At 38.3% G+C, this 17,649-nt stretch overlaps 2 protein-coding genes across 3 annotated transcripts; one reads left to right on the top strand and one right to left on the bottom strand.

The window, feature by feature from the left end:
• The first annotated feature begins 642 nt into the window (after positions 1-642).
• On the top strand, positions 643-4,534 carry tpi1a (triosephosphate isomerase 1a). 2 transcript variants are annotated; one of them, XM_079485533.1, is made up of 7 exons: positions 643-1,027; positions 1,950-2,073; positions 2,172-2,256; positions 2,353-2,485; positions 2,623-2,708; positions 3,360-3,447; positions 3,966-4,534. In XM_079485533.1, the coding sequence occupies exons 1-7, from the start codon at positions 916-918 to the stop codon at positions 4,082-4,084; spliced, it is 747 nt and encodes a 248-aa protein (XP_079341659.1). In that variant the 5' UTR covers positions 643-915; the 3' UTR covers positions 4,085-4,534. The 2 variants fall into 2 exon arrangements, with proteins under 2 accessions (XP_079341659.1, XP_079341660.1); XM_079485534.1 differs by having other exon boundaries at positions 649-1,027; positions 2,656-2,708; positions 3,966-4,521.
• A 758-nt stretch (positions 4,535-5,292) lies between these two features.
• Positions 5,293-12,974, bottom strand: eno2 (enolase 2). Its single transcript, XM_079484073.1, has 12 exons — positions 12,916-12,974; positions 11,377-11,462; positions 10,889-10,984; positions 10,747-10,805; positions 9,800-9,869; positions 9,472-9,605; positions 9,129-9,351; positions 8,820-9,017; positions 8,120-8,321; positions 7,778-7,886; positions 7,493-7,551; positions 5,293-6,899 (listed from the first exon to the last, which is right to left on the bottom strand). The coding sequence occupies exons 2-12, from the start codon at positions 11,459-11,461 to the stop codon at positions 6,830-6,832; spliced, it is 1,305 nt and encodes a 434-aa protein (XP_079340199.1). The 5' UTR covers position 11,462; positions 12,916-12,974; the 3' UTR covers positions 5,293-6,829.
• Between the last annotated feature and the right edge of the window lie 4,675 nt (positions 12,975-17,649).

Raw genomic sequence — 17,649 nt, 5'->3', positions numbered from 1 at the left:
GTGCAATTTTTAACTAGAAATTTCACTATTTCTCTGTCGATTTATACAAAAACAATTGTGTTACGTCTTGACGTTTATTGAAGTTTTGTTTTATTTTTATTGAAGATTACATCCACACAGCATAAGAAACAAGTCTGCATATCAACAAATTACATATCATGCTAGGGGAAGATACAAACAATATTATAGGAATAATACAAAAGTGTGACACTCCTATTGCCTTTGGATTCTTTGAGGGCATTATGGATTCACAATAATGTTTTACTTCATTTTCAAATACTAAAAATATGGTTTATTTCCTAAATATTTACATTTATGAATGTGAAATTTGGCCATTGTACATTTTTACATTTATTCATTTGAATTAGAATAATAAAATTTATAAAGTACATGTGTGTTTGTTTATCTTTACAAGTCACACTCGTACCTAAGAGGATACTGTAAAACTAAATCTTCATCAATATTTTCAACAATGAAATGAAGTACATTACGCCAAAAATACAAAACAGAAGAACAGTTGTTTCTGTCTTTTGTTTGCGAAAGCTACAATTCTCATCAATATCTTTTTTATATTTAGTTAAATAATGTTTAACAGGATAGATTCTGTGTAAACGTCTATAGATCACTTCTTTAACTCTTTTTGTGAAAAGATAGCGATTCGTGAGCTTGAGCGTTCAACCTGGCTCGCGAAAATTAATGACGTCATACTAACGTCTCTTGCCCAGCGATGACGAAGCTTTATTTATGAATATTAACGACGCACCACAACGTTCCGTGCCGTACGTCCAATGACGAAGGCCTAGCCTATAAAAGAGCCGACCTTGACCATAGTAGGATTCGCATATCTCCCGGGGAAGCCGTGTCAACACAGCCGGTGCGTTTTATTCATCCGTGTCTCTCGCCGCTCCCGCAACAATGTCTGCAAGAAAATTCTTCGTCGGTGGAAACTGGAAAATGAACGGCGATAAAGAAAGTCTGGGCGAGCTGTTCATGACCTTGAACACAGCCAGTTTGGACGATGAAACAGGTCAGCGTCGTTTATTTGAGGTCATTTTGTCGGGCTTTATTTATTTGATGCTGTTTTAAAGGATGGTGTATTTAATGTCGGGTTAACCTGTTGGGAAAACCCTTGTTGTTTTGCCTTTTGAAATATTCGAGATAAAAGATGCGTCGGTCACGTGACTGTAAATGGATGTTGGTCATGAATGACGTTAGATTCGGAACCGTCTGTTATTGAAACATTGCGTCACATTATAATCAACGCTGATGGCAAGTGAATATATATATTTAATCCATCATGTCATTCATTATGTCTCACTGTATAAGATGTATTTATAAGATGTGTTCATACCATAATCCAATTTCCCCATATATAAAATGTATAGCTACAAATGTCCACAAATTTGTATGGAATCATAAACTATTACCCCTTGTTTTTCTTGTTTGACATGTTCTTTATCATATACATCATGTTTTTGTCAAGATTTAAGCCATAATAATTTAAAACATACATCTAACTAACCAAATTATTAATGAATGAGTATATAAGTATATCATATGATCTCATTTTGCAACCAAACTCTTCATATTTGTACAAATTGCAAAATACAAGGATATAAGGAAAAGCAATGATACAAAACAGGGAAATGCTTGATATTATAATTTCACGTTTTATGGCATTTCCTTTCCTTGTATCTCGGCTGTTTTTGTCCTAATATCTCCACTGCTTTGCATCTATTGTGAGAAGTGTTGTAGAAATACATTTTAATTGAATACAATGAAGTTAATCTGGACAGACAATGTTGAGCATAAAAAATAACAAAACGTACCATTAAAAGACGCCATACGACCAATAACATAACCTCATATATTATACGCAATAATGTAAGAAACTAAGCTTGTGTCGTCATATATCATGATATCCTAACAGCTTGGTGTTTTTCACACAGAGGTGGTGTGCGGAGCTCCCTCCATCTATCTTGACTATGCGAGGTCTAAGCTGGACCTAAGGATCGGTGTGGCCGCACAGAACTGCTATAAAGTTCCCAAAGGGGCCTTTACTGGGGAGATCAGGTACTTAAATTTCTATTGCCTTTTTTATTTTTGTCTTTTTATGAAGAAACATATATCGCTGTCAAAACGTGTGTTCCCTCGCAATTTCTCCGTTCCAGTCCAGCAATGATTAAAGACTGCGGCATCGACTGGGTGATTCTGGGGCATTCTGAAAGACGGCACGTTTTTGGCGAGAGCGATGAGGTTCGAAAGAAACCATATTTGTGTGTGTTCTAGTTTGGCTGTATACAGTTGTGCCTTGTTTGTCTCTGATCGGTGATGATGTGATTTCCATCGCAGCTGATAGGTCAGAAGGTTGCCCACTGCTTAGAGAGTGATCTGTGCGTGATCGCCTGCATTGGGGAGAAGCTGGAGGAGAGAGAGGCTGGAACAACTGACGCCGTGGTGTTCGCTCAGACCAAAGTCATTGCAGGTTATTAAAAAAACATGTCTAATAAGTTGATCGTTCAAAGCGAGTAGAATATACCACATGGAGCCTGTTCCTGATGGTCTGCATGTTTTGTATTATGTAATCTCTGAATCCCACCATGAATTTATGGCTTTCTACAGACAATGTGAAGGACTGGTCTCATGTTGTTCTAGCGTATGAACCAGTGTGGGCCATTGGCACTGGGAAAACTGCCTCCCCTGCTCAGGTAATGCTGTACTTACGAAATCTATTGACTGACATACTGCCATTTATCAAGTTTCCCCTCAATTCCAGACATGTAATAATATGTTCTGAAAAGGCGCATTGCACACAGGCATTATTTATCTGTGTTATAAATGTATTGTGTTGTGGAAACATTTCTGAGAGATGAGACCAAGGTTTGTCTTAAAAAATATTTGATTGCTTGCAAGCAGGATCAACTCAAAACATCACCCCGTGCTATGTTTCACTCTTATCCACAGCTCCAAGGCCATGCACATATTCCCTTCTTAATAACACAAGATATCATTCATTCTAGAAAACTGTTTGTTCTTTGACCTCCAGCAAAACCTCACGTAGGCCTCTGTTCCGCTATATTGAAAAACATATATCTGTGGAAAACTCCTAGTCAGGCGCTAACAATCTCACACCTGTGCTAGTTGAAGTAATGCATACATATTCTTACATTAGTTTGTAAAGCACACGTTTGCAAAAGCAGAAAAATGTACTCCACAATTGCAGAAATAGATAAAGCAACTGTGAAACCCTGAGTTGTGCTATTCATAGTTTCATTAGTGGCAAAAAAGCTAATGATGTACGAGAACCAGTGCGAATAGATGGTTTGTTATATATGAATGCTGTAATTCTACTGCCGTAGGCTCAGGAGGTGCATGAAAAGCTGAGGGGGTGGCTGAGAGCAAATGTGTCAGACGCAGTCGCCGACACCATTCGCATCATCTATGGAGGTGAGTCTCTGGAGCTCATCAAACGTTGTGACCAGATGTAGATAATGTAGGTTGTAGTGTCAAAACTTGCTATGATTTTCACCATTATTTACAACAGGATCGGTACAGTCAGGGGTTAAATAGAGGATTTTTATTGTAAGATACTTTATCATATTATATTTTTAAATGATCCCAAAAATGATGCATGCACTCATGGGCATCAGACACTTCACTGAATACTGAATGATCTACGATCCATATCATTTGATTATCATGACATTGACATCTGTGATCTGTCTTGGACACTAATGTCTCTGTTGTTTAAAAGATTAAGGAATCTTTACATGATTTGTTATATTTAATGACTCCCTAGTGTATTTTAACTCCATATGTAGATATGTACATGTTTTCCTAACTCCCCCCATCATTATTTGGCATAACAGATAGTCCCGCCTCAGGTTAACACCATTACTTGAGCCAATGTCTCTTGTTCAGATTAACCGTTTTTCTTTATTTTCTTGTTCTCTTTTGTTTTACAGGCTCTGTTACTGCCGTCAACTGCAAGGAGCTTGCGGCCCAGGCTGATGTTGATGGCTTCCTGGTGGGAGGAGCTTCCCTTAAGCCTGAGTTTGTTGACATCATAAATGCACGCTCATAGAGATGCTCGACCATTCGACGGTCAAACACCGTAACAATTGCTGTCACGTTGCACATTCCATCAGTATTTAGCAGATTCTTGTAAGCACAAGTTATTTTACCACAGAGGCATTTATATCTCTTTGACAATGTGCTGGTCAAACATTACCATTTTGAACTGCAATTTAAACTTGATATATCTCATAACAAATGTTAGATGTTATTATTTGCTGCTGCACCTGAACAAACTTGTCTTATGCACTTGGACATTTCAATAATCAAACAATGTTAAATATGGATATTAAGACTTTGAGCCTCTGTAGAAACCACTACCTCGGTAAGAAAGTCTCATCTTTGTTTCTGTCCTCTCATCCTGTACTTTCCTGCTTTAATGTGTAGTTATTGGTGCTTGTCTAGAATGAATTGTGTGCGTACAATAAAGTCTAGATGGACGAAGTTAATTCTGGTTTCTAAGTGCTCACTTTGTGCTACATTATCAATTATTTAAGCAAATTTGTGTTAGTCTTATATTACACCATTTAAAACTATTTATGATCTGAGTCTAGCTGATCTAAAGCAATTTTAAAAGCGCATTAATCTTCCATGAACACTAATGCATATCAGATTCATGCTTTCATATTACTATAATCTTTTATTAAATATCGTGTAAACTATACCCATGCAATTTAGTGCGTGCGGCATGTTATGTACGGTTGCTTCACATACGAGGACTGACTTTTTAAGATGGAAAAAAGGAAAATGCAAACCCCTTTGAACACTCATTTCTTATCTTAATGACAGATAATTGACCGCGCTTTAAAGGTCCAGTGTGTAACTTCGCAGCATCTAGTGGTGAGGATGTGAATTGCAACAAACTACTCACTCCGCTCGCCCCTCCCTTTCGAAGCACTTCGGTGGCTGGCACAGGGCTAAGATTTCATTAAGTTTTCATTTGTTTCCCGAACGAGATAACGTTTATGACGAAACGCACTCTGTAGAGCAGTTTAGTGCTACTGTAGAAACAACATGACAAATCCATGTATGTAGATACATTCCAAGATAATAAAAACGTACTTGAGGTCTTTATACACCTCTGAGGATATAGTTATGTATATTATATTGCATGTCTTTCAACAGATCCTCCAAAACTCCATACACACAGCCCCTTTAAAAGAAGGACAAAATGTCCTCTGCTTTTAAAGAATAGAAAAAACACACAGACTCAAGACTGAGGAAAGAAATGACAGCTTTAATTCCACATTTTTTAAACAGGCTTTTCAGCTATTTCTTTTTTACTCTCCATCTTGCTTTTCCTTTTACCACAATAATCCCACAAATGGAGAAAATGAGTAGATAGTCAGCGGGGGGAAAGATTTCAGGCATTGGGGCACAAGCCAAGTCAACCACAAGAAGGGAAAGGAGGTGATGGAGGGGGTGTGGACAGAGAACGATAAGAAAGGAAGCAATACAGAATGAAGAAGTCCATCACGGAAGGAGTCATGTGCGTTTAGAGGCGTCACTTTGCTACACAAATGTGAGTTCATGTGTGTTTGTCTATATTTGTGTATAAGCTGTCAGTCTAGTTCTTGAAAAGAGATCTCTCATTATGACTTCTCAGAATATTTTATTTGCACACTCACAATCTCTGTTTTATATTTTAATATCTGAAATAATCTTAAAGGTGAAGTGTAGGATTTCCACCCAAAAAAAGTTCATTCAAAGCCCCTGTCTGCCTTTGTTTGGACAAACCGTTATAGTTGTCCTGTTCCTCGTTGGATGGGCCAGAAAGTTTAGCGCTTAAATGACCGTAGAGGAAAGAATTAGACATCTTTGAGATGACAGATCCGGCAGATGTAGAGTGGGCATAATCCTCCACATTTCTCTTTTTGTTTAATGTAGATTTAGAAGCACGTTTATCAAAAGAAACCTAATCTAGTACACACATTGATTCATTTGTTTTTGAATATGCTGAAGTGTAAAACTCTTAACATTTGTATCTTTTATTTTGAATAACTTAAGGCCGTTTTGTTTTGTTATTTGGCCTTTTCTTTTGTCTCCGTATCCGTTTCTTTTCTCAGCATCAACGTGCTGTGTAAAATGCTAAACATTTTTACATGACTGCCAATGTTATTTATCACAGCAGTTTCTCATTATTTGTGTTTATAAATAAATAATGTAACTTGTTTACATTTCGGGCCAAAAAACTAAACAAAATCTGCATATTTTCTTCCTTCAATTTTCCTAAATCTGTATCTTTAACTCCCATGCAAAGTACAATTTAAATGACATTTGACTTAAATAGTGTGTTCTTAAATTTTTATTTATGTACATGTCTTTCATAATCTAAATTGAAATTTAAATATTAATATCAACACTTAATATTAAATGTAAGTCTCTCTTTTTTCATTGAATCCATCTTAAATCTCTCTGTTTAGCCATTAAAGCATATGACCTTGCTAAATTTGTTTCTTTTTCTTTATCCACATTACGGCATGCATGCATATTCACCCTGTGGTTTACCCAACAAGTAATTCTGAATCTCTTGTGCATATTGTCATCTTAAAACTTGATCCACTGTGCATAATATTTGGTCTTTCGAAGCCTGTCCTCAGTCCAGTCAGGTTCATATGTGTCTTTGTTTGTATATCAGTGCAAACAGTGCTGTTTGAATGCATTGTGAGTTATCTCAGAGGGAGTCGGGGCAGTCAGTCGGTTCAGTGCAGTTTGTCAGTCGTTGTTGTGTGATTTCAGTGTGGTGATGTCGGTCTCACAGAGCGCTAGGGTTTCTAAAGTTGTGCCCGGCAAATCGAGCCTGATCGCCCAGTTCTTCTTCAATCCTGTGAGGAAGAAACACAAACAGATTGACAGAGATTGACATGGGTTGATTATAGGGCGAGCGAGCGAGCGAGAGTCTTGCAGAAGTCTGTAATCAGCCGCGATAATCATGAATAATTATTAGTTAAGTATGTGGCGGCTGCTATTCTTGAGCCTTGATTCTTCGTAACAAAAGCAATTGTGAAACTAAGCATTGTATCTGTATGTTATATATTTTTTGTATCTGCGGCAACACGTTAAACATGAAGTACATAAAAATCTGTTTCTGGGAATGTATTAAATCCAAAGATTTGTCAGCAATGTTGATTAATACATTCTATTAATATTAAGTAATATTATCAATTGCAATATTGCATTTAACAATAAATGAAGTATACACTACACCATTTCATTTACCTACCACATCTTAGGTGAATTTCTAATATTTTTAATAAAGCTCTGATATTAATCATCTTCATCTTATTTGACATTCGTTTTGTGAAATTTGTATTGAACCCAGAACATTCTTTTGAAGGAAGGTCTCCTTCAAAACTTTGAGCCGTCATAATATGTTTAATGTATTGCTATTCAATAGCATGTGTGATTATTCTCTTGCCTCATAAGTTGGTTGTATTTAGCGAGACGCTCAGATCTGCATGGAGCTCCTGTCTTTATCTAAAAGAGAAAACGGACAAGAACAGAAAGTCACCAATTTGCCAAAAATGCACAATTTTGTGCACTGATGATGAATCTTGTGCGTTTTGCAGTAATGTTTCAGATTAGATTAGATTCAACTTTATTGTCATTACACATATACAAGTACAGTGTAACGAAATGTAGATTAGGTCTAACCAGAAGTGCAGTTAGCAAATGCAGGATATACAGTTAGAATGAAATGTACCTGTCCAGTGCAAAGCCCCACCACTAGATCAGCAATAAAAGTGTCTTCAGTCTCTCCCGAGCGATGGCTGACCATCACACCCCATCCATTGGCCTGGGCCAGTTTACATCTGGCAAATACAAAATCCAATGTAAAGACACACTGGATCTAGAAAATACTGCTCTGCGAAAATGAATTATCATGTTATTTAATGCATCATGGTGCTTTTTTGTATATGAGCCAAGGCACCATGTTACCTTGCTTTCTAACTATACGAGATCCTATTACATGTGTTACTATATGCTTTTTGCATGCAACCCAAAAGTTGACATTAAAGGGTTTTCTTTTTCAGTTGGTACTCACGCTTGGATGGCCTCTGTGACGGAGCCGATCTGGTTGACCTTCAGTAGCAGGCAGTTGCAGGCTCGATCTTCCGCAGCCTTCTCTATCCTCTTCGGATTTGTCACGGTTAAGTCGTCTCCCACAATCTGGATCCCCATGGAGGCCGTCATGTTAGTCCAAGCGGGCCAGTCATCCTGGTCGAATGGGTCCTCGATGGACACCACTGTCAGTTAAGGATAAGATTTTAACATTTTGAGTTTAATACAAAATAAAAACTATTGACAGCATTCATGTTTTACGTGGCAAAAATATGTATTAAAATTTTATTTTATTTCTACTTTTATTAAAATTGTATGCAGTAGCTTGCTCCATAGACATCCTTTGTAAGTGCATTGCTGTGTTTTTAACACAGCTTATTTTAGGTCTAAAACTAATAATAATAATTATGACAATAATCATTATTATAAATAATAAATGTCTATAATTGATATCTATATATAAAAAAATATTACAATATTATTTTAGTTGTTTATATACATTTTATAAAAATATTTATATTCATATATCAATAATAGAATTCAAATTTGTATTATTATTAGAAATTGGATTATTGCCTCCTTTCCATTGTTTTCCATTTTTTTGTATGTCACTTTGGATAAAAGTCTCTGCTAACTGTTCTTCAAGTCTTTTAGTTTTCTAAAACTTTCACAAAATATTTTACCTGGATAGTCATTGACAAACGTCTGGTAGATTTCTAAAAGCTCATCGCCAGAAATGTGTCTGTTGGGGTCTGGGGGCGACTTAAAGTCAAGGTCGTATTTTCCATCGCGGTAGAACTCGGAGGCGGCCACGTCCATACCGATCACGACTTTATCTGTGAAACCCGCTTTGTCAATGGCCGTCTTGATCAACTCCAGGGCTGTGGGTGTGAAACGGAGAAGACCATAAATCACATCATTATGGTGCATATTGACAACGTATTAAAGCTCTTAGATTGCCCTGAAACCATTATCACCCCCCATCAACACACCTTCACTGTTTTCCAGGATGTTAGGAGCAAATCCTCCCTCATCCCCGACGTTGGTGGCGTCTTGGCCGTACTTCTCCTTGATGACACCCTTAAGCGTCTGATACAGCTCGGCCCCGACGCGCAACGCATCACGGAATGACTCTGCCCCTACGGGTAGAACCATGAATTCCTGCATGGCAAGCTTGTTTCCAGCATGGGAGCCTCCGTTTATTACATTAAAAGCCTGATTGGACAGACAAATGGATAGATGCACTTAAGCTATTTACTTACAGGTGTCAATTATGATGAATAGATTCATATAATATAAATCATATGAATAGAATATGATGATAAATTGTCTTACAGGGACCGGCAGCACTAGTTCTGTGTTTCCTGCCAGATCGGCAATATGGCGGTACAGGGGGACGCCTTTCTCTGCCGCACCGGCCTTGCAGATCGCCAGAGACACTCCCAGAATGGCATTAGCACCAAACTTGGCTATAAACATAATCCACATATAAAATAACTATTAGAAATAATTTTATCTTCCAAACCTGTATGATATTATTTCTTCTTCAGAACACAGAAAAGAAGATAATTTTCATCAAAAGAGACATTTTTATGAGGGTGAATAAATGATGACAGAATGATGGTTTTTGGGTGAACTATCCCTGTAAGGTATAGTAACTCACATTTGTTCTCCGTGCCATCCATTTCAATCATGATGTTGTCCAGTTTCTCTTGTTCCGCCACACTGATCTCCTAAAGTTCACATCATGAAGACAAAACCCCTCGGGTTAATAAAATCCTGATGTGTCATCGCTAATGTCAAGACATTATACCTGCTGCTGGGAAATTAACTCGGTTAACTTCAAATGATCAAATGAGTGTTGCGTTTATCCTTCTCATCGTACGCACAGAAGTTTGACAGTACGTCTTTGTTACTAATAAATGGTGATAGATCGGATATGAAAAGAAGAAATAAAAAATGTAGATCAGAATGAAAATTAAGACCTGGATAACAGGAGACTTTGTGTCTCGGCCTTTTGTTGGTTTGTAGCAGTGGAACCTGTTTTTAAAAATCTCCTGTTACACGTAAATGGATACAAAATATGAAAAGAAAAAGTCTTAAATGAAACAAAAGTGCAGGAGTGGGATCTGATTCTGATCCCATCTGATCGGAATCTGATCTGTAAAACAAACAAATAATTAAATCAACAAATGCTTAAAACGTGAAAAGGTCAGTTTGAAAAACACGGGGAAGGTGGTGGACAAACATCCGGGGGGGGGGGGGGACTGCATGGAATGAAAAGGCCAGGGTCTCAAAAACAAAACTATATAAACCATCGTAAATAATGCTTAAAAAAAGATATTCAAAATCGCATTCATTCCTAACTAACCAACGTTGAAAGCATATCATTATTGAATGATCGAGAAACAAGATGGTTTAGTCATGTTTCTTTATATTTTTCTTCTCCGTTAATCCCAGCTGTAGTAAACCCCACATTGAGCTTCAGCTGCAAATGATCTCTCTGGATTTTATTGAATCTTGTGTTGTGGATTATACACGTAAAACTCACCTTCCACTAAATCTCATTTGTAAATATATACGCAAAACTATTTTTCTTTTTTCACTCACAGATGCAATGATGGCAGGTCCCAAAGTGTCATTTATGTGACCAACAGCCTTCAGGACACCTTCGAACCAAAGACAAGAACAGACGAGTTAAACAGAAAATAAAAGAATGTTTTGTGTTCATTTAATATCTTTGGTCGCTCACCTTTGCCTTTGTAACGGCTTTTGTCTCCGTCTCTAAGCTCGAGAGCTTCATAGATGCCTGTAGATGCTCCGCTGGGCACAGCAGCCCTGAACACACCTGCCATTCGATCAAAGTGAATGGTTACCCGCTGATCTTTGAACAGTGCATTCATAGCATAATGTCTGATCCACAAATACACATTTTAGCACTAACTGGCAATTACGTATTTCAATTAACACCTTTTAATGGATTCTTAGGTTAATAATGCATTTCCATCCAAGAACTCGATCTTTTTTCGATAACACAAATATTAATGTACACATTTTATAAAAAAGCAACTCGCAGAGCATTCAAGGTATGTATTTTATCAGTTGCCTATGTGTGTTCCCTAAGAATAACCCTCAAAACCTTTCATGCGATGCTTGACCAATGGATCTGCAGGAACACATTGATATCGCTGTCCAAAATGCAGCCTTGGCTAGAGCCTTAAGATGTTTTTATTGATTCACCTTTATCAGTTCTCAGGTCCACTTCCACTGTAGGGTTTCCCCGAGAGTCCAGGATTTCCCTGGCAACGATGCTCACAATGGACATGCTAAAGGTAGATGAAATAGAGAAAGCGTATGTGAGCTTAAATTCGTTCATCATTCTTCCATTGTGTAGATACGAAACCACTGAGATTATGTTGCCATCATGTCCACACAAAAGAAGATATTTTGAAGAATGTTGGTAACCAAACAACATTGGCCCCTATTGATTTCCATTGTGCAAACACGAAACCACTGAGATGTTTCTTAAAAATATTGTCAATGTCACAATGTTGCTTTGTCATTTTGTGACCTAGATATAGCGCAGACTTATAGAAGCTATTTTTCAATTTAGGCCAACTTCAGAAAGCTTCGTGTCAATATTTTGAATTCCAGATTACATTTCAGACTTTCACAAGCCAGTGTTTATATCTCTATTACTATTTCTCAGACAAACTCATCATCGTAAAAGTGATAAATGCTTAAAGCTGAAGCACATCCATCAAAAGCAGCATAACAATCTCTTGGCCTTTGTATATAGGAGTGTTTTTCTGGAACATTCAGTTCTGCCCTCCTTACCAGCCAGAGACACAACGAGAGCACTGAGACTAAAATATTATGTTGCCACTCCGCTCACGACCAATGAAAAACCTGCCTTCCAATTTTCCTACAAACAAGATAAGCACACAGTCACCATCTACTAGCACGGACCTGCATAGACCACCATCCTTCGGACTGAGGAGGGGCATCATTTGCAGGTATAGAAGTCAGACCAACTCAATGTGGTTCTGATTCTAATCATCAGTGTAAATCCGGATCACGGTCATGCCGTGCCGGTGTGGTGCTGCAGCAGGGTGCTGTCAGCAAAATACAGAGAGAGAGAGTGAGGGAGAGAGAGAGAGAGAGAGAGAGAGAGGTGGTGGGTGATGAGAGGAGGGGTGGGGTGGATAGCGCAGAAAGTGGCGTGATGGGGCAAGAAAAAGATAAATAATTTAACATCCCCCTGGCAAAAAAGAGAAAAGCTTTCTGAGATGGAGGTCCAAAGGAAGATGGAGAATTGAACCACACGGACGCTCGCAGCAAACGAGAACAGCTTGGACACACACGGATACACACATCATGCACAGTAAACATACAGAAACGCACGCACGCATAGCGCGTGATCCATTTGGCCGACGTGTGACAGCGACCGCAGAGAACCACTGGTACCCAAATTCGCATCATTTGCGTGCAGCATCCCAACAGAGTGTCGGAAGCAACCTGACACTTGCCTAAGGAGACCACGGAGATGTGCCCTACACGGTGTCCAAAACAGCAGCCTCGACTAATTGAATTAATAATTTCATCAAACCGACTCGAAATGTGTCCAAACAGACTAACCTTTATGCCTTTGCGGTTTATATCAGATAGCATGATTTATAATCGTGCCAAACCGTCTCAACGTGCTCTCAGCATCTGCATTAATTGTGCACATGTGTCAAAAACACAAAAGACAGAGAATAAAGAGTTTAATGCGATTACCTGCCGTCTGCGCGCGAAACCTTGCGAGAGGCAAGATGGAAAGTGTTGAACTGCGGAAGAGAGAGGAAGGGAGGGAGGAAGGGAGGGAGGGAGGGAGGGAGGAAGGGAGGGAGGGAGGAGGGGGAGAGACAGGGAAAACAGAGCGAGGGTGGGTGGTAACGAGAATGAGAGGAAGATGAGAGGAGAAACAGAGGGGGAAGGGAGGAAGAGATGAGTCAGAGAAAGATGCTGAGAATGAGAGAAACAGAGAGAGAGAGGATGAGAGGGCCAAGACTGATTAATAAGTGGGATGGAGGGAGTCACAAACACAGGGTGTTGCAATGTTCCTCTGTGGTTTAGGGGTAAAAATAGATTGAAGAACTGATGTTGGGGTTGGAAATCAAGAAATTGGTCGATGCAGAAGCAGCGGACATATTAAAACATGTCAGAGATCTTGAGATGATCTTAAGATCTAATGTTTCAAACGTCTCACACTACGCCGTCTTGAAATGCAGAACATTTAATTCAATCTTAAAATGAACAATAAATGGATAAAAGTAAATTAGGTACATTAGGTTTATTGATAAATATTGCGCTGGATTTTCCCAGTGTGCTGAGGGCTTGGCATTAAGGTGAAACATAATCTGTTTTACTCTGTTTATTATAATCAGATGTCCTTTTCGGAAGAATGGGTCACATTCAACACAAGAGACATTACTATAAACAAAGTTCTGATTAAATATGTTTATAATTGTATTGGAACCCATACAATCCTGTCAGGACATACAAAAGTACATTTATGACAATGATACATTGCATGGTTGAAAACAATATTCAAATAAACGTCATATCATTCGGCCTCTTGATTTAAAGGGCAGTAAGTCCAGACAGGTCAAATGAAAAACTAAATTTTTCCACAAACTACTCATTCATATCAGACTGAATGTGATGTGATGTGATGTATTAAATTGTTAATTTCATATAGGCCTAAGATAAAGGTTAAGGAACACATTTACACACTATTGATGGATGGTCATGATCTTCCGATGATGTCATTGATTAAACAACAACGTTCTAGCTGTAAGTGTTTGTTATGAATCAAGAGTTGAGCGTGCTTAAATAAAACGTGAAACCCTGATTCAAAACTTAAACCTCACATTGTTCCACAAATTCATAGTTTTCACTAAATTCGCTCTCACTTCTGAAGACAACTTCAGACAGGATCACAGGATTGTCATAGATTGTTTGCATTTCTGTTTCTTTGCAATGTACTAAAAAGTACAGCGGTATGTATCTGGACTTCTCCGATTCAAAAAGTGGGAATAAATGAAACAATAAAAGTAAAACAACCACGATCTTCAAGCTAATAACATGTTGTGACGTCATACCTATGTGTAGTTTATTATCCAGTCCCCCACTAGAGGTCAGCAACACGTTATTCTAGTTAACTACCCAACTTGTAAATTCACATTTATGTAAATCGACTGGTGAAACATGGTGCTTGCGGCACCAAAGTCATGGGTTCAATTCACACGAAATACTTAAAATTATGTAAGCCACTTTGGATAAAAGCATCCCATAATTGCATAAATGTTCAAGAAAATTAGGAGCTTTATGTCTCGGTTTTGCTTTGCTTTGTAATGTTACTGCAGTCCTTTCCTTTTTATTATAAATTATGCATTTATTTTTGCATTGTTTGTTTGCAGTTTAGTTGTTTCAATGTCACTTTTTGAGTTAACCCAACTTGCAGTTTCTGAATCTGTTCTTGTCGAATGAAAACATGCTCAAAATTACACTGAAATTGTTTTTTTTACATTAGAACACTGTGGATATCTGTGTGCCTGAAATATGATGATGTGCTTGGCATCGTCCGATAATAAAAAATTTAGGCTGATATATCAAAGCCGATAAATTATAAATAATTTCCTCCCGTTGAACCATTTCAGCTGCACGCTGCTCACAGTAAAAATCTTTCTGTCATGATCATTCACTTACTGCTATTAGCAAAACATTGTTGATGTAGTATGTAGATATTTATGAATGTGTAAATTATAGGAACAGAAGCATATTGTTTGAAGCCTACTACTGTCTGAATGCTTTCTGTCTCGAGACCTGTTAGACTTGTGACTATTAAGAACACCTTTCCGGGTTGCTCTGGAAGAACATAACTTGTTTATTAAACAAACATTATACCAGAAAGGTTTAAAAGTTAAAGACTCTATAGTGTAAAGTAGGCTTGGTAAATGATTTTCAGGGGAATAAAGAATGTTCAGTCTCCGAAAATGTTATATTAATATTAAGGTACTGTACTGTATATTGGCCAATATATCGGTTATCACTTATAGGCTCAAGACTGATCGGTTATCGGCCAAAATGTACATATCGGTGCATCCCTACTGGCAGGAAATGTAAACTAAGTAGTATAATGAGTAATTCAAGACTATTTTAAACAACCTGGCATTCATATAAAAGCTATTTTGATCTTAATTATTTTATTGTGCTATAGTTCAATCGATATAAGATATTCCTGAACACGTCTATTTCTAAGTAATTCATAGGCAAATTGTATAGACGTTTCATTGGATGAATGCGCCTGGCCCGAAGTTAACTTCCGGTCTGTGTTTGTTGATCGTTCTTGCTAGTGGCTAATAATATAACTCTTTATATCTGATTTAATTAAATGTATATTAATATATATGAATGTTTGTATAACAATTATATTAAATAAACAATTTGTTGAATGGGTCGTATAACTTTGTTGCATTCAAGTTTAGAGAAGTAACGGTTCTTCTTGGTGGTAACCCCAAATAAATACATACTTTAAACTGGCTTGCTATTGTTTTTGACTTTATATTTCGTTTGCTTGTTATCAAAAATAATCTACAGAGACTATATTCTTTGCGAATGTGTACCGGAAGTTAAATTTGGGCCACGATAGCATGCATGCGCAGTAACACTTCTTTATGTTGTTGCTTTGAAACCGTCTGTTAAGGCATCACCAACCCAGTGTGTCTAATAAATATAATGAATTATTAAAGAGCAGCCAATTGACCTCATTTCAGATGTTTCCAATGGTAACGGTTAGATTGGGGAAAACTGTTCATAAAAATGTTGGAAAACAACCTCCTGCACTTCTCCCCTGATGACACCCTGAGCATGATAAATAATGAAAGATGAAAGTAGAAAAATTGCATCAAACTATTTTAAAGGTAACACAAACCGCTCGCCAAGCGCATGCATTGTTCACGCAAATATCTTAAAGGGATAGTTACCCAACAATGAAAAATCTGTAACCATCTCTTGTCATTTCAAACCTGTATGACTTTCTACTGCAGAACACAAAAGAAGATATTTGGGTTCGCTTTCGTTCCCATGCATTCACTTCTGTGTATGGACACCAATGCAAGTCAATGCGTACCGCCGTTGTTCGATTGCCAGCTTTTGTGTTCTGCAGAAGAAGGTCGCGCAGGTTTGTAATGACATCAAGTTGATCTATCTTTGGGGTGATCTATCCCTTTAAAGCCAGGTGATGCACTACAATTTACCTTTGTTGTATATTTACAGAAGAATAAAAGACATCCGTACGATCAAATAAAAAAGTGCCCATTCTGTAGTGATGAGGAACATTATGAAAACAACATGGGGAGGGGCGTTAAACAGTAATGTACACATAACGTATCGAGCACTGTACTGAGTGCCTTCGGGAACCAACTGCTTTCTCTTCATTTTAAGAATGCATTGCACGCAAACACCCTACAGAGGAAACGTGATCGACCAAACCATTCAATGATGTCACCAATATCAACCTCTAGACAACCTATAGACAACAACAGTTGCATATGAATTAGCATTGTGTTTAGACTGAGATTAAAATTGGGGGTGGGGGGGCGAGCTAGTCGATTGGCATATTATGGGATGTCTGGGCCATTAGAGAGGGGGAGGGGTGGGGACAGGAGTTGAAGGGAGGAAAGGGGAGCAGAAAATTACACCCAAGACCATCCAGTTTTGTATCTTGGTCTTAATATAATACAACGTAAAGATCCCATGATCACCGGTTTGAGTGAGCGTCTATATAGGGGATGTGTTTACGTGTGTAGGTGTTCTTCTTGGGGTGCAACCTTTGCGTGCGATGGCAAAGAGGAAACCTTCAAAGGCAAAGTCCATCTTGTACCCCTTGACCGCTCCGTGTCCACTTTCTGTTTTACGAGTTCATCTCTGATGGAGCCTATACGTGACTCTTCGCCGGTTACGGAGTCCATTTACCAATGCTAAGTGTGCGTGGGGGTTGGAGGGAACCAGCAGTGAGCGTAAAGGAGTATTATGGTATTCATTTTAGCATGCATGGTAATCTGAAACCCCTCCTTTACACCCCCCCCAAAACACAAACGCGCACACACCGCAACACTGAACACCTCTTTCTTGCGTATCTCCATGACAACTGCCAGCACAGGAAGAATATTATGGTCTGTGTTTTCTTTTGGCCGAGACATTATTACTGGATATTTGGAGCGTGGGGGAGGGGCGCGCCTGAGTGGGTTGTCATGACGACCACCTCTATATTTCTTTGATATGTAATTATGGTATGTGGTGCCTAGCACTCCCCATCCCCCCCCCAGAAATTACATATGTATCTAAATGCGCGATTGTAGATTTGGGTTGGCGTGTGTTTCTTCGATGTCGCCGTCACATCTGTGAACAGAAGGATGCTGAATTGAAAACAGAGGAAGCCTAGACCGAAAGAAATGGTAAATAATA

This window comes from Barbatula barbatula (genome assembly GCF_947034865.1).
Source record: "Barbatula barbatula genome assembly, chromosome: 21".
Classification (NCBI taxonomy): Eukaryota; Metazoa; Chordata; class Actinopteri; order Cypriniformes; family Nemacheilidae; genus Barbatula; species Barbatula barbatula.
Note: the sequence above shows the minus strand (reverse complement) of the source record. Positions and strands in the feature narration are given on the sequence as shown.